The sequence below is a fragment of the Zophobas morio genome, unplaced genomic scaffold, assembly GCF_036711695.1.
Source record: "Zophobas morio isolate AGI-343-1 ecotype UQ-CSIRO unplaced genomic scaffold, CSIRO_AGI_Zmor_V1 ptg000017l, whole genome shotgun sequence".
In the NCBI taxonomy this organism is placed as follows: Eukaryota; Metazoa; Arthropoda; class Insecta; order Coleoptera; family Tenebrionidae; genus Zophobas; species Zophobas morio.
The window spans coordinates 17,943,312-17,968,566 of record NW_026972122.1 but is presented as its reverse complement, the minus strand read 5'-3'; the positions used below and the strand labels follow the sequence as shown (position 1 = coordinate 17,968,566).

The 25,255-nt window shown below is 34.9% G+C and overlaps 1 protein-coding gene across 4 annotated transcripts in view; it reads left to right on the top strand.

Annotated features, from left to right (window-relative positions):
• LOC135130175 (cGMP-dependent 3',5'-cyclic phosphodiesterase-like) overlaps window positions 1-25,255 on the top strand; it is a 164,725-nt gene extending 139,470 nt beyond the window's left edge. The window contains exons 8-14 of one of the 4 annotated variants that reach the window (XM_064057531.1): window positions 12,199-12,285; window positions 17,676-17,833; window positions 17,885-18,091; window positions 22,606-22,767; window positions 22,829-23,045; window positions 24,501-24,740; window positions 25,164-25,255. In XM_064057531.1, coding sequence (XP_063913601.1) covers window positions 12,199-12,285; window positions 17,676-17,833; window positions 17,885-18,077 — 438 coding nt within the window. In that variant the 3' untranslated portion in view covers window positions 18,078-18,091; window positions 22,606-22,767; window positions 22,829-23,045; window positions 24,501-24,740; window positions 25,164-25,255. Of the gene's footprint in view, window positions 1-12,198; window positions 12,286-17,675; window positions 17,834-17,884; window positions 18,092-22,605; window positions 23,046-24,500; window positions 24,741-25,163 lie in introns of all 4 variants that reach the window. The other 3 variants (XM_064057532.1, XM_064057533.1, XM_064057530.1) reach the window with 3 other exon arrangements.

Genomic DNA, 25,255 nt, shown 5'->3' with positions numbered 1-25,255 from the left:
GTTTAAAGTTTGTGGTGGCCGCTGAAGATGAGTTAAACGTCGTCCTATCATATCCCATACATGTTCTATGGGTGAGAGGTTAGGAGATCTAGGAGGCCATGGCAATAACTCCACTTCATATTCTTCAAAAAAGTTAAAAGTGTTTCTAGCGATGTGTGGACGCGCATTGTCTTGTTGAAAACCAAGCCCAAGTTGCGTTCTTAAGAAGTGAAGCAGATGTGGTTCTACCACTTCTTCCACATATCGCGGAGAGGTCGTACTCCCCCTAATAAACACTAGCGTAGATCTACTACCGTAAGCAATGCAGCCCCACACCATTAATCCTACTGTGCGGTGTACATGTCTTTCCACAGCAAATTGAGGATTCCGTCTTTCTCCACGTCTTCTTCTCACTAACATACGGCCATCATGCATGGATAAACAAAAGCGCGATTCGTCACTGAATGCAACAGTGTTCCATTCCTTGTCCCATCCACTACGTTCCCTGCACCATTCGAGTCGTTGACGCTTATGTGCAGGTGTTAAAGGTAAAACAAAATGTGGGTGGTAAGTTTTAAGGACAAAAGATCTAATACGGTAGTATTCGGAACGCATGTTTATAGGTCTAACAACATCAGCAAACCATTCGTTGGCAATTGCCTGAGTTGTAGACTTTCGGATTCTTAGAGCTAACAAACGCAGACGATGGTCTTGGAGCCCAGTAGTAGCTCTTCGTCGCCCGGATCCTGTAGCTCTGTGTCTTCTACCGTCTTGACTTCACGCCTGCCAACATTCCGTCACTGTAGACACAACTCTGTTAACACGAAGTGCAATTTCTCTAAAGGACAATATTGCTTCATGCATGCCTATTATTCGACCCTTATCAGAATCACCTAATTGTGAATACTGAAGACGTCTTCGCACTGGGGGCATATTAACGGCTTTTTAAGGAATTTAAATTGTCGAAATGGAATACCGAAAAACGTCAAAATTTTACAGAACAGCCCCATCTTGCTAGACCTCAAATCAGGACAATAAAAATTAAAATGACGTAAAAGTTCTTCAATTGTCTTCGTATGTTCATCATTTCTTACTTATACAACAACCAATATGTGTATAAAATTTCATTTAAAAATATTGACGTTTTCAAGGTGTTCGGATTTTTTTTGCACTTAGTATAGTTGTTATACAAATTGCATCTTTGTTAAACCGACATTATATCGGAGCCTTTTTCACTTAATTATGATAATTCTTTTTCCTAAACGTTATTACCTATGCTTACTTCTTGTCAATTCTGCAAACTATTGTTGTTAATAATTTCTGGCTTACGTAATTTTGAATCTCTGAATAGTTAATAAGTTCACTATTTTCACGCCTTACAGTTCCAACGAAACTGTTTTAAATAAAAACTTCTTAATTCGTTATTTGGGGCACTATCTTGGGTGGTGATAACTAGTGATAATTTTGAATTTTAGGAACCTTCTTGTGGTAACTGCGGTAGTGTATACTCTGTTGTAAAATTTCGTCAGTTGGCTTGATGATCGTTTTGGAAAATTTATCCGTACTTTAAGTTAAAGATTAAAAAATCGCTATTTTTTTTTTGAGACAATTCTTGCTATAAGTTTAAAAATAATTTATTGATTAAGTCAAGACTGAAATTGAAATTTTTAATGTTATAAATTTTTTGTATTTTATTAGTTCCAATTTGTTAAAAAATTTTGATATACAATAAAATCTCTCCATGGACTGATGGTCGTTATTTCTTAATGTATTTATTTAACAAATGCATTTTTTTTTCATTTACGCATAATTTTCGTTAGTTTTTCCGACCATTTTCACATGCTTGATATGATAATCGTGTCCCTTGCAAGTTCATCTTTTTCTTTTATTTTCATTGTATGTTTGACTTAAAGTCACGCTATTGATACAACTGAGGTTACTGGGGGTTACAGCCACTTATGTGTAAGTTTACGTGGGTTTTAAGCTGTTTTGAGCCGTGGTTTAAAAAAAAAATGTAATTCTTGACATATTTAGTTCTTGTTTATTGTATGTTTTCTAGCGATATGACTTGAGAGTGTAAAATTATCGGATTTATTTTGTTTCAACATCTGGTAATGCTACAACGATTTGTTGACGGGGTACTCTGAATAGGTACAGCACAAGTTAAGTGTCGACAATCAGCCTTTAATTTGCTTAAATCTTATGCATATATATATATATATTTTTTTTTAGTAATGGGTGTAAATTATCTCCTTATTTGTTTCACCTTGCTGTTCTAGTCTTTTATGCTGTGGAATTCACACTTGTTTTTATTCGGCTCAACAAGAAAGTTTTCTAAATGTTTGTTTTATTCGTTATTTACTTAGCTATTTATTTCTTCTCTATTATAACAAAATTTACTGTATTGCCTTATCGAGTTACTTATTTGTTTAATCATGTTTCGTTCTTAAATCTGGGTTATTTACAAGTACTGATTGATTTTCTTTACATTATTCCAAAAATTAAAATTTAAATACATATATTATTATTACTTTATTTTTATGCTGGAAGTTCAATAAAACAAAATGACTTTTTTTTTTTTTACGTAAAATCTACTTTAAAAAAATCCAAACAGAATTCGTTTATTATTTTAACTGTGATTTATAAAATTCTTTCTTTAAATTCAACAAGACAAAATTACTTATGGACAGCTTTAAAGTCTAATTTCAGGAAATCTAACAAATATATATTTTTTTTTGTTAATTAATGTGTTGTTTATCAAAGTTCAGATAGAGGTTCTATTTTTATCAAATATGAATTAGACGTTCAGAAAAAAAATTAGTAGGGCATGGTTCATTCAATAAAAAAAAATGATTGACTGATTGGTTTAGATATTGATTTTTCTTTTGTTATTTTAGAGTCGAAAAGCTAAAAAATTGCCTGTAATTATTTAAAGTAAGTTTTATAAAATTTAAATGAAAATTCTTTAATGATATCGTACATGACAAAGCTAGCAATGATTTATCTATTTGTTTAAATTTGTTTTACTTTATTTAAATTTCGAAAATGATTTTTTTTCTCTTTTTACTGTTTTATCTCAGAAGCGTTTCCGGTTCTAGCTGTTCCGAGTCAGGGTGAATATCCCTCGCCAAATAGAATGAAGTCGTTGGGTTTTATTATTAATTATATGCATAAGCGTTATTTAAATAAATTGTTCTTTCTTATCATTTACTCTGATGTTGCGAAATTAAGGTAGATTATGGTATGTTATTAAACATCTGGGTCTGTGAAAGATGCACTAGGCAGGGGAAAGCTATCGTGTTTTATTAAACATCTGGTACGACTTCTTGAGTTGGAGGGTCGCGATTAAGAACTGCGCTACTGCACGGGTTTTTGTACTGATGCATTTCGGAAAGGTACTTGCAGGGTTGCAGCGTTCGCGTGAATAAAGTTAGCACATTACCGATATTGACAGTCATGACGATAAGAACTTTTTGCGAAAATAAACGGAACAAAATAAGCGAAAGTCTTCTCTTTACTACTTAATAAAATTCCAGTTAACAATTTTATTTATTCCTTTAATCCTGTATGTAAAACTTTGAACTTGAAATTCAACGAGAGTGTGAGCAATTAATAATGGTATAACATGTAAATCACTGTTTGTGTGACATCTGGTGTTGTATAACCACAAGGGCGCAATTCGGGTGCATCTTCGCACCAAATAGGGGTTCGATAAAGCGAGAGAACCCTCTTGTCCCACTGTTTCTAAATTTGAAAACTTGAGATAACCGTTTTAGTGTTCAGTGATTTTTAATACAAGTAAGATCGTGTCTGTTGTTGTGAAAATTAATCTAGCAAGCAAAAGCAGAAATAGGTAAGTAATGATTTTGTTTTCTATTGTGTTCTCAATGGTTCAAACGTATGTCTGTTAATTTACTTTAATTTTGTAATGAAATCTTTTCAACGATTACTTTTTTTATTTGTAGGTGAACAACGACGAGTTTCTACCGATTTTCTACGTTATCTTCGGACGGAAGAGAGCTTTTCCTCGACGCCTAGACGCTTTGCGAGCTTATCAATCAAATTCGCGTCGGTTCCACGTTAGAAATCGCGGGTTCGACTTGGGACGGACTTTCGACATCGCGCCCCGCAACCAGCAGAAGATCCGTAGTTGGGGTACAACGGAGACTTCTGCCTACCTACGAAGCGGACTTTGTTCCATCACCGCCGAATTTTTCGCGAGTTGGGATATTATCTGGTCAGTTCATGGTGGTACTACTGACTCACACTGCGATCGTCGCCTATTCCGAACTAAATTGTCGGTGGAGTGATTATTATACATGATGATGTTCTTATGGTGTATGTCTTATAATTTGAAATAAATTTCAAGTGATTGAAAGTTTCTGGCGTGTATTTCATGAGCTTTCTGTGCTATTCGAAGTAATCGAAAGAAAAGTTGTTCCCTGGTTTAAAAGTGAGAAAAGTGATAAAGATGAAGTAAAAATTATCAAATGTTCTTATAGGCAAAACTTGGTAGGTATGAAGTATTTAAAATCTGTTTACTCTAACCGAATAAATTACGTGAATCCTCGAAATTAATTTTTCTGGAATTATCATAATAAGTGTGCTCCATATTAAAGAGACTCGTTAAATGAATGCGGCTGTTTAGATACAAGTTAAAATGCCTAATTGTAAAAGAAAAAATGCTCAAAAACTGATTTCATTTACCTTGCCGTTAACACATTTTTCTAAAATCTGCAACTTACAACAGTTATTTTAAATTTGTTCTTATGAGAACGGTTCACTAAAATCGTGCGAGATTAATTTCCATTTTCCAAAGCGATATTCCGAGATAAGTTCGGTTGAAAAGCATTGAAAATAGTACGAACGAACTTACGCTAAAATAGTTACGCTTCACTTCAAAAAAAACTAATAGTAATACACTAATCTTATTTTACACTCTAGGTTGATCGTGAGTTTAAATTTTTCTGATTTTTGTGATTTTTATGTTTTTAAGATTTTAAAAATTTTCCTTTAAGTTAATTCATTATTACAACTCCCTTTTTTTTTGCAATTTAGCGAATTATCCCACCGACTGCGCCATTTTGTCGTGTCCATCCGTGTTATTATCGGTGGCCAAGCATGGACACTAACAAAATTATTTATTTGGGTGTAGGCCCATTTCCTTGGAAATGGATAGCTAAATTGCAATCAGGGAGAGGTAATAAGTAAAATGTAGTCTTCATTTAACAAGTATATTAAACATAAATTCAAACAGAATTAATGGTTAAAATTGTAAGTCCCAGACAAAGGTTAAATATAATTGCATTCTTAAGGCTACGAAACCGAAAATCGATATTTGACGCGTCCGCTAAATAATAATAACCTTTACTTGATGATACAAAACAAAACTACTTACTATTCACTTCAATTATTTAGATATATGGCAATCAACAGTTGCTACAAAAGGGCCAAATATCTACGTCTCCTTAAAGTTATTTAAAACGAAAACGCCACTCGAAATGTCCTTAAATAATCTTTTTCTATCCCTGATCAATAAAATATTAGCACAAAACTTAAATTAAATGCCAGTGAATAATTGCAAGTATGACGTTAAGTAGGTAGGACATGGACGTAAGAGGTCCAATCTACAAATGGTACTTTTTACAAGGATCATCCCCTATTACCCTAAGTTACAATAATAAAATTTGGGATGATGAGAATCTATACAAACAAATTAAAATAATAATAATAAAAAAAAAACTATTATAATATTATGGAAAGAAGTTTCCGGACCTTAAAACAAGAGTAAAAATGAAAATACTAATTTAAGATTACTACGTGATTAGTCATTAATTATGGCAAGTCTTAAAGTCTTATTAAAATACGCGGATCATCCGAAAACCTCCAAGAACCATCAAAATGCCGCGATTCACATCTAAAACAGGGGCCGCAGAGTGCAATGACCGATTTCGTTATCTTCGTCATTTCATTAATGGCGTCTGCATTTGAGCGACAAAATAGTAAACAATTTCTCAGATAATTCGTCAGTTTTTAATTGATAAACATTCGCCCTCTTGATGACAGTAATGGACCATTCGGAGGTTCGGGTTAATCACACATCAGTCGAGTATTATCGAAGAAGGCACAAAAGCAAGATAACACATGCATGACGGTTTAAATTTAGATTCTTTCACTTACAAAAAACCATGGAACTTTTCTAAGTCTTCCTTCGCAATTTCGGGCAAGGAACTATCAGCTGGACAAGGCTTCAGCACGGCTCTACTTGGGTATCGATCGTCGTGGGTACTTCTCGTCTTCGTGGCACACTGGATTCGACTTCTTCGACTTCCCGATTTTGCGACATTTTATACGGCGTTTTTCTCATTAATTATGTCTTTGGTGGCATCTTTATGAGTGCACGTGTTGCATCGTGGTATTCGTATTTGGGTTAGTTGATAAGAATGCAATCCTTTTGGGCTTTATTTAGAGGTTTTATAAGTCTTAGTTTCGTTGTTTCGAGAATTTCGTCAGACTGATAAGTCGCAAAATAGATTGATGGTAATGCGTGAGATTTGGTTTGTTTTATGCTTCTTTTATCTTGCGTTGCGTTATTGTGTAACGCCTTTGGTAGTTAATTTGGTGTGATTTATTTGGTGTTGGTTCCTCTGTGCTTTTAATTGAATGTCGTTAGAATCACGTGCCAACGTTGTGGATTCTTCTTTGTCTTGTTATCATGTTAACGTCACATGCTGTCGCCATCTTGGAACTTTTGCTTGGGTGTGGTATTTAGCTAGGGTTGACTGAGTGAGTGCTTCTCAATGGTTTGCGAATATGGGTTTTGCAATTATTTGGTGGTTGGAATACATACGCGATTGGACATGCGCAATTTGCTTGCTTTTTGCGAATATGCGAATTTAGTCTTTGAGTTAGAGAATTATGTTCTGAAGTTTCTTATTGCGGTATTTTGCGGTTTCTCCTCAAGGGTGGACCGTCACAGAATAAACAAGCGCAATTTTTCGAGATAAAGAGGCCTATTCTGTAACTTTTATGTTATTTTATAACAGTCTGTTAAAAGATAACACCCCTTTAATAATAGCAATCGTATTCTGTAAATGCAAATCTTGTTAAATTTTAACGTAACCCCTGTTAAAATTTCCTGTTAAAGTTATAATTTAAAGGGAAGTTATGACATGCCTTCATAATATAACTGTCATGTCAAGTTTTAAAAATGGCTGCAGTACCAGGGTTGTTGTTAATACAAAACGAAGAAAGAAGACAAAGGTACCATATCTAATACTATACTTTTACTTAAACTACGAAAATCATTTTAGACGACAATTTCGTCTTGCTAGGCGTTGCTTACGAGATGGTGCGAATCCTTTCGACCTTCCAAATTTTTCTTTTCTAAAACTTTTCAGATTAAGTAAAGACGCACCAAGATATCTTACAAACACACTAGCACCCCATATGAATAATGTCTTGCGACAGACAGGTATCCCAAATTATCTTAAAGTTCTATGCTCTCTTCATTTCTATGGTCATGGTAGTTAGATATTGGTTATGGAGGAAATTTTAGTATTAGTCAACCGTCCGTAAGTCGCTGTTTGTTGCAAGTAATAAATATCATAAATGAACATCTTTTAAATACCTGAATAAAGTTTCCTGTTATCGTACAAGAAATAAATTACAAGAAGCAATTTTTTTTTTTTAAATACCAGTTTCCTCGTAAGGGTCTGATTCAAAAACAAATATTATACCATCAACTTAAAACAATTTCTTCCTGATTTTAGATGCTGTAGGTGCAAATGATGGCACGCACGTTGCAATTGTTACCCCTCAAGTTAATCATCCTGTCCATCCAGCAGCACCGTATTTAAATCGAAAGGGGTTTTATAGCATAAATGTTCAAATTATAGTAGATGCTCATTTAGAAATTTTAAATATGAATGCTCGTTATGCGGAAAGTGTATATGATTCCGCTATATGGATGATGTCTAATGTAAACAGGCATCTAAGAAACAAATATTTAAATGAAAATATTGACTACCATCTTATAGGCGACGAAGGATATCCATTGAGCCCTTGGCTGATGGTACAATATCCGGGACAAATTAATCCAATTGAACCTCGAGGAATATTTAACTAAAGATTACGTAGGAGCAGAAATTGTGTGGAAGTACTGGATGGAAGGCTAAAACGAAGGTTTCGATGCACCTTAAAAGACAGAACATTACACTACAACCCCATTAAAGCTGCAAAAATTATTTATTATTTATTCGATAGTCTGAATATTTCCAAGTTTTCAAATAATTGAACAACAAAGATGGAAGTCTAGCATTTAGTGCGATAGAAAATGATAGATATTGAAACTCGATCTGACAACCTTGTATATTTTAACACCCCTGTTATAAATTGCAAATTTAACAAGATATGTTAAAAATGGTGATAAAGAATATCGATTGCGGTTATTTTTTTAACGTTCATGTTATAATTTAACTTTTAACAGGGGTGTTAATTTTAACATAAAATTTACAGAATAGGCCTCAAATTGCGCCAACTTGCACTGCCTACTAGAGGTGCCGCAACTCCATGGTGCAAATTTCAATGGAAAATTCGACACAACTGCGTTTGTTGATTCCGTCACCCCTAGGAACCAGCATTTGATACCCAAATTAGCATTATAAAGTTGCGCTGCACCAGTGACTTGCGCCACCAACTTGGAATTGGCCCCTTAGAAACTAATACACAACAGATTGCTCTCATCAGAATTCATCTGTTTGTCTCATTCAAAAACTTGAAGACGTCATCTTAAAAGTAAAGTTCTCTTGAAATTTATAGCGTAACATCTTATATTTTGTAAAATAATGTAACAACCCAGGCAACATGATGTCGTCTTTTTCACGTGAATAAATGGTCATCATTTACGTCATAGTGACCAAAGATTTCACGTGATATTGACGTACCAATGACGGTCAAATGTCTCGTCCAGATGACGTCATTTTCTAACGAACTATTGACGTGATGTACTGACGTCTTAAAGTCGTCATTTTATAACGAACTATTGACATGATGTACTGACGTCCTAGAAACGGCATTTATTGTCCATTTTAAGACGTTTTTTAAATTTTGATTTTTAGAAAAAAATATGCAATAAATAAAACGCTGAAATAATTTTATATTTTTATATTGTTTACCTTGAATAAAATATTATAATTCGTTATAATCACCAGGTAAACCCCATAACAAAGTATATATTAATTAAAGTTAAAACAAATTAGTGTAAAAAAATTAAATTTACTACACTTCTGTACAATCAACAATGAACTTCAATAAACAAATAAAAAAATATGTCAATTAAACAAATTAAAGATAAACCACTCCTAAGAACACAAACAAATCTGCATACAGGTAATTACGAGTATAATTAGTATAAACAAAAAAAAGGATAATGTACAATATATAATCAAAAATCAACGTTGGAATAAAATATGCTATTTAAAGAAAAATCAGTTTTAAAAACACAAAGAGAACTATTTAGTTACAAAGAATATTAAAAGAAAACTATAATAAACTATACATCAGTCTTAAAAACACAAACAAATCTATTTACAAAAAATATTTAAAAAAACTAGAATAAAGGGAAAAGACAATTGAATCGCATTGTTGAAGTTACTTGATTTGAAAACGCACTGTAAAACCACATTATATGTAAAACTATCTAATTCACGACGACTTGACTGTCCCCAACACACAAAAAAGTACCGTTAAGAATTAATTCTGTTTTAACAATCATATCAATAACCTAAGTTTTTTAAGTTTGCCTCAATTTATTGCACTGAAAAGAAAAACCCGTTAGAGTGCATGGATTAATGGAAATGCAATCATTTTTTCGTCTATGGGCAATAGCAAGCATTTGGCTATTATTAAATTTAAGGGATAACAGCTTAAAGCAGAAGACAAATTCTGCATTTTAAAAATGCTAAATTGACTTGAATCTAACGGATAATCGTAAAATGGTTGCATTGACAAAAAAGTACAGCCTATCAGGAAAATCTCGTTGTCAATACTTTTTACAATGAAGCGAAATGTGCCATGTATAGCAAGTTACCAAAAAGTATCGGAGTATTACAGGCATCTACCTGTATATAATATCCAATATTATGTTATATATGTATATATGAATTCACTGTATTTTTTTTAACTTACAAAGAAATCTGCTTGTTCTAATTTGCAAAGATAATCTTGTAATTCGTCAAAATTTGTTTAGGTGTGGTCTTGGCGGCATAACTTCTATTTTTGTTTTCTTTTTCAGTTGTCAGATTTGATGACGTTTCCATGTTGGGAGATTTTTTCACTCGTTTCCTTCAGCATTTCTTTCGGTTCGCACATGTGTTTTGTATTTGTTTCAAATCTAGAATAAAATTATATTCATTACATTAGCATTAGTTCATAAAAAATTGCAATAACATACCTTTACAATATTTTATGGCGTCTTATTTTCAAAAACAATCACCGTAAGTTCTTCATAATCAGTGGGAGTATCTTCAGTGATTACTGGTGGTCTTTCCAGCTTATCTTAAAAAACTGCTTTTGTTATCTACGTACAGTTATCAAAAATAACAGTAACACGGAAAAATTAAAATGATTACTTTATTAGATATTAACTTACCTAGTTTAAATAAGTACAACCTACACTGAATGGCAGAAATTTTCACAAAACTGCGTTCAAAATGAAGTGAGTAATAACGGATACACGAGAAAGTTTCGGTGGTTGAGAACCAACTGGAAATATTGGAATGCTTCACTATGAAGTGCAATAAACATAAATACCGAAAAAAGGGCAAGTCCGAATGCACACCCCAAACATCTGATGTATTGTATAGTAAACACGGAAGTTGAGCATTATTTTTTCATTAGATGAAATAAATTTAATAAAACTGAATACTAATCACTCTCTAATTTTTTTGGTAACCACCATCACTTTATAAACGTCTTTATAAAATCAAAATTCGACGAAGGAATTCTTCAAAACCTTGTCCCGTTTTAGGGACAATGGACAAAGAATTTTTATGACTTTGTTTGTGTCGTAGGATCTTTTCACTATTATACGCTCAACCCCGGATGTTCTATTTATAATTTGCCAAGCAGGTACTTACAAAAAATTATTTTATTAGAAATTATTAGAATGAAAAAACTTGTCTTTGGTGAATTTCTAATAAAGCCGTTGTATTTTTTGCTCTAAATATAATTAAGCATTATGAAGGCCACTTTTTAAAGAATACGACGACCCACATTTAATTGATCATATAAATATAATCTATAAAAAATGACGAAGGAAAGACGGCCTTTTGACGTCATTAAATGACGTCAGAAGTAAGTCATAAAAATCTCGTCATTATCACGTGATTTTTTAGGCGAATGACGTCGCCGACGAGTTATGACCAAAAATTGACGTGAATTAGACGACAGTCTGCTGCTTGGGAACACTTTTAACGATCCAGATACTAGATATTTTTTATTAGAAGTTTTAAAAATTTACGAAGGAATTTTACAGTTCGCCTTAGAATTTACGAAATAAACTTTTAGTATTCAAGTAGAACACAAGCCGCCAAATTTTGTGCAATATTTGAAACATTAGTTAATCAGTTTATTGAAAATTACTTAAGTGTAAAAACACAGGAAATATTTTTAGTGCCTTCTTAACCTGCAAATAGAACTTGTTGAACATAAGCAATATTGTTACTTAGATTTACGCCACACTAATACATAGAAAAAAATATCCTTTCATTAATAATATAGCCCCTGTTTTCTAGGGGCTATAATTAATAAGTATGTAGACATCTGAAGTTTGACATTTAATGCAAAACCTTAGTCATAGTTGCAAGAAAAGTATAATTTATAACTCCCATTTAACTCGCCTTCAGCTTAAGTAGCAGACTTTCATAATTGTGAAAATTGTATAGTGTTGCAGAATATTTTATACTGTGTGATTTTTTAAATTTCTGACCTAATTAGCCACGTAAGCATCACGGCCGATAATTTCGCGACATATTTTACATCTCAACGAAAACTGCAGTATGTAGTAATTTTGTTTTCAGGAAAACACAAAAAAGTTCGACTAAATACTAAATCTTAAGGTAAAAGAATTGATAACTTAGCTACACATATCAGTATCACAAACGATCTACAACAAAATATAACTGAGTAACTGTCGGTCTAAAATTATTATTGTTTTAGGGTGGGTATAATAAAAATAATCCCGAACACCGATATGTCTTCGTTGGTCTTTTGGTCACATGCGCAGACTTGTCTGATCATACAAAGGTAAGTAAAAAACATAAAAACATTTAATGCATAAATAAGTTATTATAATCTAAAGTTTATATTAGACTAGCTTTTCGCCGGCGGCTTTGCTCGCCTAGACAATTCGATGTTTTGAAGAGCATTATTACCAAGCTTCAAGTAAAAAATGTGTTGCAGGGCATTAATACAAAGTTTCCAGTGAAAATCGATATAAAAATATTTTTCCTCATACAAACCTTGTCACTCCTTTTATCTTCTTAGGGGTCGAATCTCGGAAAAATCTGAAATACGTGTTTCATTATTTGTGTCGAAGAGTATTAATATCAAGGTCTACGTAAAAATTTACAGCAGAAATATTGTTCCCATACAAATATCGCTACCACTTTTCATCCACTTAGGGGTTGAACCTCGTAAAATACTTAAATACGTACTTCATTTTTTGTGTTGAAGACCATTAATATAAAGTTTCACGTAAAAATTTAAATTTACATTAGAAATATTCTACAATCTTAAATACCTTACGTGTTTCATTATCAAGGCGCGGAATAAAATCTCACACGCTCGAACCAGCGCTGCCGCGTCGATACTTTGATTACAAATGTTTTTTGCTTTTGGATTATATTATATATAACATAACATTTCAAGATCACAAATCTGTGGCCCTGTGGTTGAAAAATTAAAAAGAGCACTGAGTATTATTATTTAAAGTAATATCATTAATAATAATAATAATAATATCATGTAACCAAGACACACATCTTTAGAAGTAAGTGGATGTAAGTTCTGATACATTTTATACGAATGGAGCGACATAAAAAAATTAGTTTTGATAATGATGACACAAATTTCCGGATAATTTTTTAAATATTGAAAATTACTATTTTACCATTTCCAGTGTGTTTGTAGACGTCGTAATTTGGGGTGCCGGGGGGCACGTGCCCTTGTGCCCCCCGGCACCAGCCGCCCCTGCGTGTATTACAATAATAGACCTCTGAAATTTCAAATGACAACTTGAGATTAAAGATGGTATAAAATCAAAATCAGAACTCTCGTGAAAGTTGCTCTCCAATGCACACCTACCCTGAGAAAGTAATGATTAAGTAAGAAATTAATGAATTTTCTGTTTGATCAAACTCCCTTAATTAAAATGTAAAAACAAAAAGTGAAAATTTATTTATAAAAGGAAACCAAGAAAACTAAACAAATTCGGGATCTGATTCAAATGGTGAATTTTCATCATCATCGCCGAAATCATCTTCTGAACCAGACTCGGTCAGCGTAATAATGATCGGGGGGATATTGTCTACAGTTGAAGTGCCCATTAACTCTGTCTAGTCTTTGCTAATTAATTTTTCGCAATGAGAGACAAAGTTTTTCCAGTGGTTTGCAGTGAAACGAAGTGAGTTGAAATTAGAAAAAAATTAGAAAAACTTTGTTTTTCCACACAATTCAGATTTGACATTTGAATTAGAAAATTAGACAGTTTGTCTATAATGCCAATTTTAGTTTCTAGTGATCTTAAGATTGAAACTTAACCACAGAAAAATTTCTGTCAGCTACATCTCCCGAACGTGAATGCTTATTACAAGCTGATTCAACGTAAACGACGAATTTGACTTGTCCCTATAGGCACCCCAAAATACATTTTTATTCTGTTCCTTGATTCATAATAGAATTTAAAAAATCTCATGAATCCAAGTTTGCATTCTTATGTTACTGTCAGTTTTGAGCAGTGTCAAAAATGTTCTAGTGGGAGAGTGGGACAAATTTGTACGCCCAGAAATATCCCGAACGTAGACATCCAAGAGACAAAATTTTCAGAAGACTTGAAATTAAATTACGAAACGTTTGGCCCCTGAATAAAAGAAAAAGTGTTTTAACCCCTACACATTTGCACAACGAGATATGAGTTCTAGAGACTCTTTGTTTTTCACACTGGACAACGGGCAGTTGCGAGAGAAATTGGCGTAGGTCAATCTTCTGTCGGATGTTAAAGACTAATAAGTTCCATCCGTATCATATCCAATTTGTCAATGAACTACTAGAGACTGACTTTTCATGAGGATTAGCATTTTGCAATTTTGTACCGGTGTGAAGACAGCAATGATTTACCAGCAACGATTATAATTCGAACCGTGATTTAATTCATGCAGGCGGCACACACATAGAAATATATTTCAAAAATATCGTTACTACTGTTTGTGAAACTAAATATGAAATTATGTGTCTCAGCTGTCTACCCTTATATATATATATATATATATATATATATATATAAAATATAGTTCCAACAAAAAGTCAATTATAAGGGATATATACGGGCTTATATCATTGGCGGTACGACTATAATACGCACATCAGTGTTTGTGCCACGATGAAATTCAGTGTGGGATTATTTAAAATTTATGATGAATTATGGTTTGAAAAAAAATTGAAATTTTAGGGGATGAGGGTGTGCACGGGCATACCATATAGGACACCCAACGCGACGCAAACATATAAACAATTCGTCCAAATAAAAACAGGCATGAGTGGTGGACTGGTGGAACATGGGCTAAGGTAACATTTTAAAGGAAACTCGAATATCGTTGGCCACAACAAAGGTGGATGTTATGGCGAAGTAAAGTGTGTTACATCACTGAATGTTGAACAAAAATGTGGTCTAGGTTTACTTATACACAAGTTCCCTCGGCCTTGAAATACAGTCGAACAAATACAGAGTTTAGCTTTGCCTAGATAATGCCAGCATGGTTGACGAAACGCGTCGAAAAATATTTTGTGTGTTTTCGAAGTTGCACGATTCGGCATCCCACTACGAATACCCACCTAAACCGGATGCTAGGCACAATCCATTTGAACTAATTTGAAGACAACAGTATATCATCCCGCCGCCAACCGCATGGTCGAGCGTAACTAAAAGCAGCGATCATGTCTCAACAAAATGTGCGCTGGATGGAAGCACTGTCCACCGTATTATTGAGCATTCGTTCCACCTGGCGAGAAGACAGGGTACAGTCACCGAGATATTATATGGCCAGTCTTTCCGTCTTCCCGGAGAATTTATCGGGTCACACCGCTCCAACGACAGCACCAACAACCATGTCGAGTTCGTGAGACAACTCCACCAGCACATACGCAACCTCTGCCCTAGTGATGCATCACGACACAACAAAGGGAACATCTTCGTATTCAAAGATCTCGCCCCCTCCGAACAAGTTTTGTACGACACGAGATGGTCCCAAGCAGCCACTTCAACAGCCATGCGACGGGCCGAACAGAGTCGTAAGGCAATCGGCGAAAACGTTCGTCGTCAACATAAAAGGTCGAGATCAGTAGCGGCTCGTGGTCTTTCCGTTAGGTGACGCAACTTTTTCGTTACAAACTTTTGTTAAAACACAGATTGTTTATTCGTTTTTATGAAAACAATACAAATAACTCTGAGTCAGGTTCATATCTCTACATGGGTACACTTCTCGAATAAAAAACATTTAATTGCTTCACACAAACCAACGAGAAGGCGTAAAGACTACAGATTTTGCTTTATTAGCATTAAACATTAATTCATATGATCTAGGGCTGATTTAAATATATTAATCAATTAATTAATAAAGTTCTGCTCAAATCTGGATGAGAGGTTCTAAATCTTTGACATACAATTGTTGATAAGAAAACCGTGCTTAAATATTTAAACTTTATAAGAAATTCTGGAGATTAGAGATTCTTATGTTCCTATTAGCATTGCAAAACTGAGGGCCGGTTGCATAAACGCAAATCAAATTTAATCTCTGATTAACTCCATAGTAACGATTGTTATTATCATAGTTACAATTGTTCTTAATCAGAGATTAAATTTGATTTGCGTTTATGCAACCGACCCTGAGATTTTCATTGTCCGACTGTTTTCAAGTTAACTTAAAAGTTTTAATACATAACCTTGGCAATGCACATGCAGTGAACACCTTTCCTCGCATCTAATTAATGCACAACTAAATTCACACTAAATGCATTCAACATCCCTGTTCAGCATTGTGCAGTTTCACCGGGAGATTAAAAAATTCGATTTGATTGGCTTAAGGACGGTAGGCGTTGGTGTCGCCGCTGGCGCTTTGATAAAGCACTGATGACTATTGTCTTTCTCAAAAACATATTAGCACCACTGACTAATCATACTGAAGATATCCGTCTAGCTGAGGCATGCCTCCGTCTGAAGCTGGCCTACACGGCGATGATCAGCGCTTATTCCTGCCGAAAGCACGTACTTCAAAATATGTTACCAAGATGCGTTTTAATAAATCACAGTGTTCTATAAAAGTTATTTATATATCTTTAAAATATATTTGAAGTTAACAGATATTAAAACAAAAACTAATAGTCAATTTCTCCAGGGGAGGCACTGCCTCCCCTGACGAGCCGCCACTGGTGGAGATGTCACCGTTTCCATAGATCGGCTCAAACCCGCGTATGTACTCAATGACGACACGGCCACGTCATGGTTTGGCGGCGACACTACGAGGACGACGCCCACAACAGACGAACCAGCGTCCTTCACAGATCAACCGCACGACGACGACAAGGTGCCAGCTTTCACAACAGCGAGGACCGCTAGGTCAGGAAGACGGATGCGCTTCCCTGAACGCCTGCAAAGCGGTTTTTCATGAAAAACACTAGCAGGAACAACCGTTCCTCCAAAAACACATGATCTACCTGAACGCAGTTATAATTTATGTAAATCTCTGTACAAATGTAAATACTTGCGTCCTATCTTTCGTCTACCTGCCCTATGCTCACAGATTAAAGATATTATATGCTATGCTCCTACTTTCTCTTCCCATTTCGAAAATTTTCCAAACTCTTTTTTTACCTACTTCCACCTCTCCAAAACCTAGCCCACTTGTTGACAATTCAAACACCCTTCCTGCTTCTTCCTCGAACTCTCAAACCGTAAGCAGCTAATAAAAATCTGAAAACCGTAACTGTCGCTATTTCTCAAAATCACCGAGACCCACAAAAGTATGATACATTAATGAATTCAAAAAAACAATCTGTATAAGACCTCTAAAAAAATGTAGTGTGTCATTAAAAAATAAGTGATATGTGGTAGAGGAACAAAAAAAATTATCGGGTATCAAAACGAATTTATATGATGTAATTTACCTTCTTAGGCGGTTACTGGTTACAATTTCTACTTTAATTTATCGCGGCTATCACAATCACAAATTCGCAAAATTAATTTTTCAAAGAAGCGGGATTTGTGGTACTGCATTTCAGGCCAATTTTTTTTCTAGTCTTTTCAGATCTATCAAAAAAAGGCTGATTGGATTGCTGCAGTAGCTAAACTTTTATCATGCCTAATTTTTATAATTTTATTATAATCGTGTTAACTTTATGAGATTAACTTTATAATTTTGCAGGATTGGTCAGTTGTCAAAAATGTGGCTCTAGATCTATACGAGGAACTACTTGCGGAGCAGAACATCACACAAGACATATCTGCGAAAGAAATGGAATCGTTTCCGTTACCTGATTTTCAAATTGAATTTTTAAAACAAGTGTGTTTACCCGTCTTCAAGTATCGTATACAATTTTACTTATATACTTAAGGCATTACGAAATACTTTAGGTTACTGGGTGCAATGTTTGTACCTTTAAAAGAACTTACATATAAGCTCAAAAAACACATCCTCTACTGGGAATGTTCGAAACATATATTTCAAAAAGCAATTATAGAAGGTATTCCGTGTGTTGAAATGTTGCAAAGTGAGCAGTTCGATGCCACAATTGAGGCTACAGTCAAGCTGCTACAAAAAAAATAATAAGCAATATTATAGTAAGTATACACTTTCATTATAAAAATTAATTTCATTTCCGATACAACAAACTGAATCCTCAGCACCTAAACATACACAGAATAAAAAGCAATACACATTTAGTCAATATTATTAAAACGAAAATATAATATACACGGTATATCAAAAATGGCGCACTAACGGAGCGCCACACACTAGAACGGCCTGCAGTCATCACCAGAAAAGTATTTAAAAAATTCTAAGGCACTTATTTCTTGATCTTCTGGTCTTTAAAGACGGCATTTAAAAAGTAATTAATTAAAAATCTATTAATTTGATGTTGTTTAAAATTACCTCAAAACATGCATATTATCACAAAAAAAACAAGATTACTCACTGAGAATATCTGATTTTTGAAAATAAAGAATCTACAGGATCCTTAAAATCCTTGGAATTAGCTGTAAACTAACAGTAGCAACATTGCAAGGTAATGATATACATACTTTTCTTTGTCGGGGTGTCTTACCATGGTAATTATATTAAACAAACAATGGAAACAAAATAACAAAATAACGAAATGTCAGTAATTGTGACAATTCTGTCGTTAAATTTCAAAAATGTATTCCATCGATGATTACTGTGATATGAGCCAAGAGAACACGCTTTGCATTACCCTTTCAGACGGCACCCAGACAAAATGTATCTGTGAGGCTTAATCAACGTTTGAGAGAAACTGAGAATATTGCACAAGTGTGTTATCTATAACGTGGGGCTGCAGGATACACAGACTTTTGTAAAATAGAGGCGCCGAATTCAAATATAGCGAACATTAACTTTAAGTTGTTATTGAACCCCCACTAAAGTGCTCTCAAGATTATAATGATGATCATTTGCAGCTGTCTGCCATGACACATGTTTCATGAAGTGTTTGATGCACTTTGTAATTTTACCTGGTATATATAATTCGGATAGAATATACGAGTACATAATGAACGGTCGCTCTGCCTGACCTACCTGGGAACACCAGCTACTGCGCATAGGAGCAAGGTGCGAAAAAAAAATTGTTTATTCATATTATTCCTAAGTCAACAAAGACATTTCAATAATTGAGCTGGTTTTCAAAAGAAATAAAGTAAAAACATAAAAAAAGCCGACAGTTTGGAGGAGGTTAATTTAGAAGCAAACCACCCCAAAGTTCTATTTCTAAAAATAAAAAAAAAATGTTTGAGTCATGCTGAAAATTTAATGGCGTGTTAATTATACATATAAAAAATATAATGAAAATTATGTTTGCCCAAGCAGAAATTCAGGACGATTCTTTGTCAACGTATGGGAGTGGATAAATGTGCACGGACCAGTTGCATAATAAATGAGCGCCTGACTGCAATGCGTTACATATATTAGAAAATGTTGGCATCTGTTCGCGCAGTTTTTCCTAAACATTTTATTTTCCTGCAAGTGGTGAAACCAAATTATAATATTGGGTCACTGTTTACTGTGGATGAAGAAACACTCCTGAAAAAAAGACCTAAGTTCTCGATTAAGAATCGGAAGAGAATCGTTTTAAAGAGAACGTTAGGTTACGTTGACGACTTTTGTATTTGGAAGGAAGATAGAGACGATAATCTGAGAAAATTCATGCATTTTCTAAACCATTTGGATGAAAACATCAACTTCACAAAGGAAGAAGAAACAGACAACACACTGAATTTCCTTGACATCAAGATTATGAAGAAGGACGGTAAACTGAAATTTGGAATATACAGAAAAGCAACGCATATAGACACAGTTATTAAAAAAAAATTCACAACATCGTCTCACACAAAAAATTGCTCCATTTAGATCGTTCTATAATATAATGACACATTTGGAACAAGAAGAAAAAGAACAAAATGTAATTAGACAAATAGCCATAAATAATAAGTATACAAGAAATGACATAAAAAGGCTAGGGGATAAGATACAAAAAGCAAAGAAATAAAAACACAAAGGCAAAATAGTAATCAAGAAACATTCATATATTGTAGCATTCCCTTTTTGGGTAACATATCGGAAAAAAATAGGGGAACTCTCTTGAAATACAATTTAAAAACAACAATGGAAACTACAAATAACCGTATGAAGCTGTTTAGAATTAGATTAGAGTAATAATCTAATTCTGTCCATGAGAAGAGGACTCCAATTTTAATCTAACGGCGCCCTTGCGGATTACTAACGCTTTTACTCGTATGATTGTATAATTATATCAGCGTATTCTATTTTCCACTAGCTACAATAATATTACTTTGTTTAATATATGTATTTACTTTCCTATTTGGTCAGCTTTTTAACGCAGAATCGGTAGAAATTTAAATGTCGCCCAAAGTAGTATATCATAAATTTACAATTAAATTTTTGATACGAATTATAATGATGCTGATAATGCATCTGTAGGTAATAGTGTTACACGGATGCCACTGAACAAACCCTGACTTAATATGTATATCAAAAAATTGTAACATTTGAGTGACATCGTCCACTTTTGGGTGGCCGCGACTGTACTTAACAAACGAATGAAATTCAGTTTTTACTTTTAAAATTTGTTGTTTCCTGTCATTAACTACGGCAACCGTAAAGAGATTCTGGATTCTTAATTTATGAGGGTTGACCGTAGCCAGCCCACACTTAGGCCTCGCCTTTGGGCCCATTATACCGTCCCCAAGTCCATATCACGGTGTTTTCCCGCTCCTCTACTCGTCAAGCTACCTAACTGCTTGAATGTTGCACTTGAGTAATGCAGAGGGTGGAAACTCCCTGATTTTTGCAACACTAGGCCAGATGTTCCCTAGTATGGATTTCCTGTAGGAGGCTAGGGCTGGACACTCACGAAGAATGTGCTCAGCTCTTTCCTCTTCTTCATTGCATCAACGACACATTGGGTCTGCTACGCTCCTATCGTATGTAGATGTTTGTTAATCTGGTAATGTCCCGTAAGGAATCCTACTAGTTTACTCAATTTGTCCCTTGAAACTTACGGTCTGGTGTTTCCATACAAGCTCTACTTTGCCGACAGCTGCTCAACGTCGTCCATATTTACTCATGGCGTCTATGGGTATATTGCTTTACGAGTTCATTCGAGAGGGCGGCGGAACGATTGCCGGTTCGGATCCCCGCGCGACTCGCTTCGCCATCTCATTTGCCCTCTCGTTTCCTTCGTTACCACTGTGTCCTTTGATCCAACAAAGTTTTACACTATGCCTCTGCGTTACATACCTTAGCGTTTGTCTGCACTCCCAAACCAGCCCGGATCGAACCATGCAGCTGTCCAGGGCTAGTAGTGCAGACTTGCTGTCAGTAAGTATGCGTATTGATTTGTTGCCGATTTCACGTTCAGCAACGATTCTAGCTCCCAGCATTATTCCCATCAGTTCTGTTTGTAAGACAGACATGTGGTTGCCGAGAGGTACCTACACTGATATGTGCGTTCAGTTGTTCGGAGTCGCTGCCGGCTCCTGAACCAATATCTGTTTTGGCACCATCGACATAGATATCGATGTCCGCTCTTCCTTCTGAATTATCATTCATTGATATTCCATATGTCTTTTCATATATTAATTTTGTGCCCATTCGGTCACAATCCATCCTTAACAAGGGTATTCTGTTGAACGCCTCCGTCAAGATGCGAGTGTGTTTCTTTATGCGGGCTTGCTTGTTCCATACTCCCAGAAAGTGAAGCCTTAGAGACGTCCTCATTGTCGTTTCCTCTATGTAAAGGTTAAGAGGTGCTAAGCAAAGAAGTGTCTCCAGAGTCGCTGTAGGAGTGGTTCCCACTGCTCCTGTAACACTGAGGTACGCCTTTCTCTGAACGTGTTCCAGTTGCAGGGCTGTTGCTTTTTGTCTGGCTTTGGGCCACCAAACTAAAGCTCCATAGCACAGCATAGGTCTGACTATTGCCGTGTAGATCCAGAGGGCGATCTTGGGGTTTAAACCCCACGACCTTCCCACCACCCTACGACATTGCCAAAGAGCCGAGCGTGCTTTTTCCACTTTATCATCTACATGCTTCTTCCAATTCATTCGCCGTAAAGAGATTATTCAATCCAAATGCCTAAGATTTGGTTGAAATTATTAAGGTAATGTCGTTGTTGCTATTAATTAATTCTTTGTTAAACTTTGTTATTACTTATGAAAAAAAATGGCTTCACCGCGGATGAGTGAGCATTTCGTTTGAGATTTTCGTACTAGGCTACGTCTAAAATGCTCAATTTATATGAAATACTCAAAACTACCGTTTAAAATTCGTAACTGTGGGGCCACCTATGAGCATTAACGTAATAACGAATAACAATGTACTGTGATAGATTCATCGTCATATTGTAACCGTTCCCAGTACAGTGCTTTAGTTTGTTGAAAACATATCATTTCTTATACTCATAATGCACTGTGTCACTGTTATTATTTAAGGTAAACCTCCAATATTGCAATATGTTCTTATATAATGTTCAAGGCGTGTTTGATAAAAATTTCGGGACAAACTAAGATGTACTTCTTAAATGTAATCCGTATTTCTCCTTAGGGCCAAAATACACGTAGTCGGAGCCGCCTTAAGATGTTCTTTGTTCACAACCGAAGGATTTGGGAAAGTTAAAATCAAACAATCACTATTCTCCTTCAAGCGTTTTTATGGTCTATCAAGCGTACTGGTTGAAAACAAAAGTTTGGAGATGGAGCAAGCCCAGTAAACCCCTTGCAGTTCGTAATGCTTACACTCTTTTTTGTTACGACCGACAAAATTCTAGCGTTTTTTATACAATTCCTGATGCTGAAAGAAACTTATCACACATCAAGGAAGCCTGCTTTCAGTTTTCAAAATTTATTACTATGGTTTCATCTACGCAGAAACATAATTTTGAATATGTAATTACTTACCGTTCACTCGACGGTAAGAAATGATCTCATCGTCGTGTTAGCCGTAGCAACCAGTAAACAAGGCCTACTGCCCTGGAAACATACCCCGTAGGTGATCAAAGAATGCAACAACGGTTGTATATAAAGAAGTCACGTTCGGTAGATGTAACTAGATTTGGTAACTTTTTTTTTAAGCTGTGTAACTGCGGACATAATTATTCTAGTGTATAATGTATCAGAAAGTAGGTATCAGTTTGACTGTTTCCGTTTTACCCAAGGATTGACCATTTTTCTCTGTAATTTTTTGAAAAGCACGAAATATTTCTTGTTTCTTTTCCTTTAAAATGGGCTTTCTCGTGACTACTTTTGTGTAAATTGTTTCCATGGTGTATTTAAGGATTTTCTTGAAACCAAGCGTGTTGAAATTGGAAAAAAATTAGAAAAACTTTGTTTTTTTTCCACACAATTCAGATTTGACATTTGAATTAGAAAATGAGACAGTTGATGCCAATCCTTAATTTCTAGTGATCTAGAAAAATTTCTGTCAGCTACTTCTACCGAACGTGAATGCTTATTACAAAAATGTATTTACAGGATGATTCAGCGTAAATGACGAATTTGACTTGTCCATATAGGCACAACAAAATACATTTTTCTTCTATTCCTTGATTCATTCATAGTAGAATTTAAAAAATGTCATGAATCCAAGCTTGCATTCTCCTGTCAATTTTGAGTAGAGTCAAAAAAATATTCTCGTAGCGACAAATTTGTACGCCCAGAAATATCCCAAACATAGACATCCAACAGATAAAACTTTCACAAGACTTTAAATTAAATTACGCAACATTTGGTCTGTAAGTCAACGAAAAAGTGTTTTAACTTGGACAGCGAGACTTGGGTTTTGGAGACTGTTTTTCACATTGGGCAACGGGCAATTGCGAGAAAAATTGTCATAAGTCAATCTTCTGTCTGTCGAATTTTAAAGACTAACAAGTTCCATCCGTATCATATGCAGTTAGTCCATGAATTATGAGAGACTGCTTTTCATGAAGATTTGCATTTTGCAATTTTGTTCGGCTGCTATTAAATGATCTCAGTTTTATAAGGAACATTTTATTTAGTGATGAATCTAAATTTTCCAATAATGGCACTGTAAAGAAATACAATTACATTACGCACAAGAAAAATCCACGATGGATTCGTGAAACTCATTTTCAGAGAATTATTCTTTTATTTTAAACGTAATGCGTTACAGAGTTTCGACGTTTTTAAAACCACATATTTCGTGGATTTGTGATATTTTTGGAATTCTGGTATTCTTAATCAAGGAATGAATAAATAATGTATTTTGGGTTGCCGCTAACTACAAATCACATTCCTCATTTAGGCTAAATCATCGTGTATATAAAGTGTTTCTAGAAATATTTGGAAACAGAAAATAAAAGTGATTAACTCTACTTCCAAATACGTATTTCTTTATAAGTCTGTTCGTCTCGTGAAGGAACGAAATTTCGTCATTTATTTATTTTCAAGTTCCGACATACATATGACACAAATTTCCAGTGAGTAAAAGAAAAATATAAGATTTTCGACTTTGTTGTTTCGTGAGACGATCGACTGATAAGCACTGAAAAGTTTTAAGTGGTGAATTCGACGGCTAGAACCAGTGCAATGCGGGATAAAACTCTAGGTTTGCAGTGGAAGACCACGGCGCGGCGGTGTGAATATTAACTAGGTAGCTATTCCAAAGTAATATGAGCACTGATGACCAGTGATGAACACCTTCTCGAATCTAATAAAGAGGTAATTCCAGATGCGCTAATTAAAATTAGGTACCTGTGTGCAAGGATGTTGTATTAAGAGGGCGAAGGATGCCCTATCTTTCCTGTGGTGAAAAAATGCCCCATTCGTTCACTCCACAGTTACCGTTTACAACCCGCCGGTTAAAATGATGCCACTCAGGCAGTGTGAAATCAGTGGCGTCTCGAACTGATTTGGCATGGAGGAAAGAATATATTCATTCGTCCGTAGATTTGGCGGTGTGTTGTTATCGCAGTTTCTCTTAAAACACGTTCCATCTCTCTTTTTAGTTAATGTTTTTTGCTTTACCGGAAGGGGTCACTTATTTGAAATCATCCTCCGTCGTCTTAATATGACGTCCTTTGCTGTGTATGTCCCCAACTGCCATAAAGCTAAAGTTACCTAATTTACTCTCTTTTTTTTTAGATTAAAGACACTGTATTGGCGAAATGCTGAACACTTACTATGTAGGCCACACTGATTTTTGGAACAGAATTTTTATTGACTCTTTTATTTTT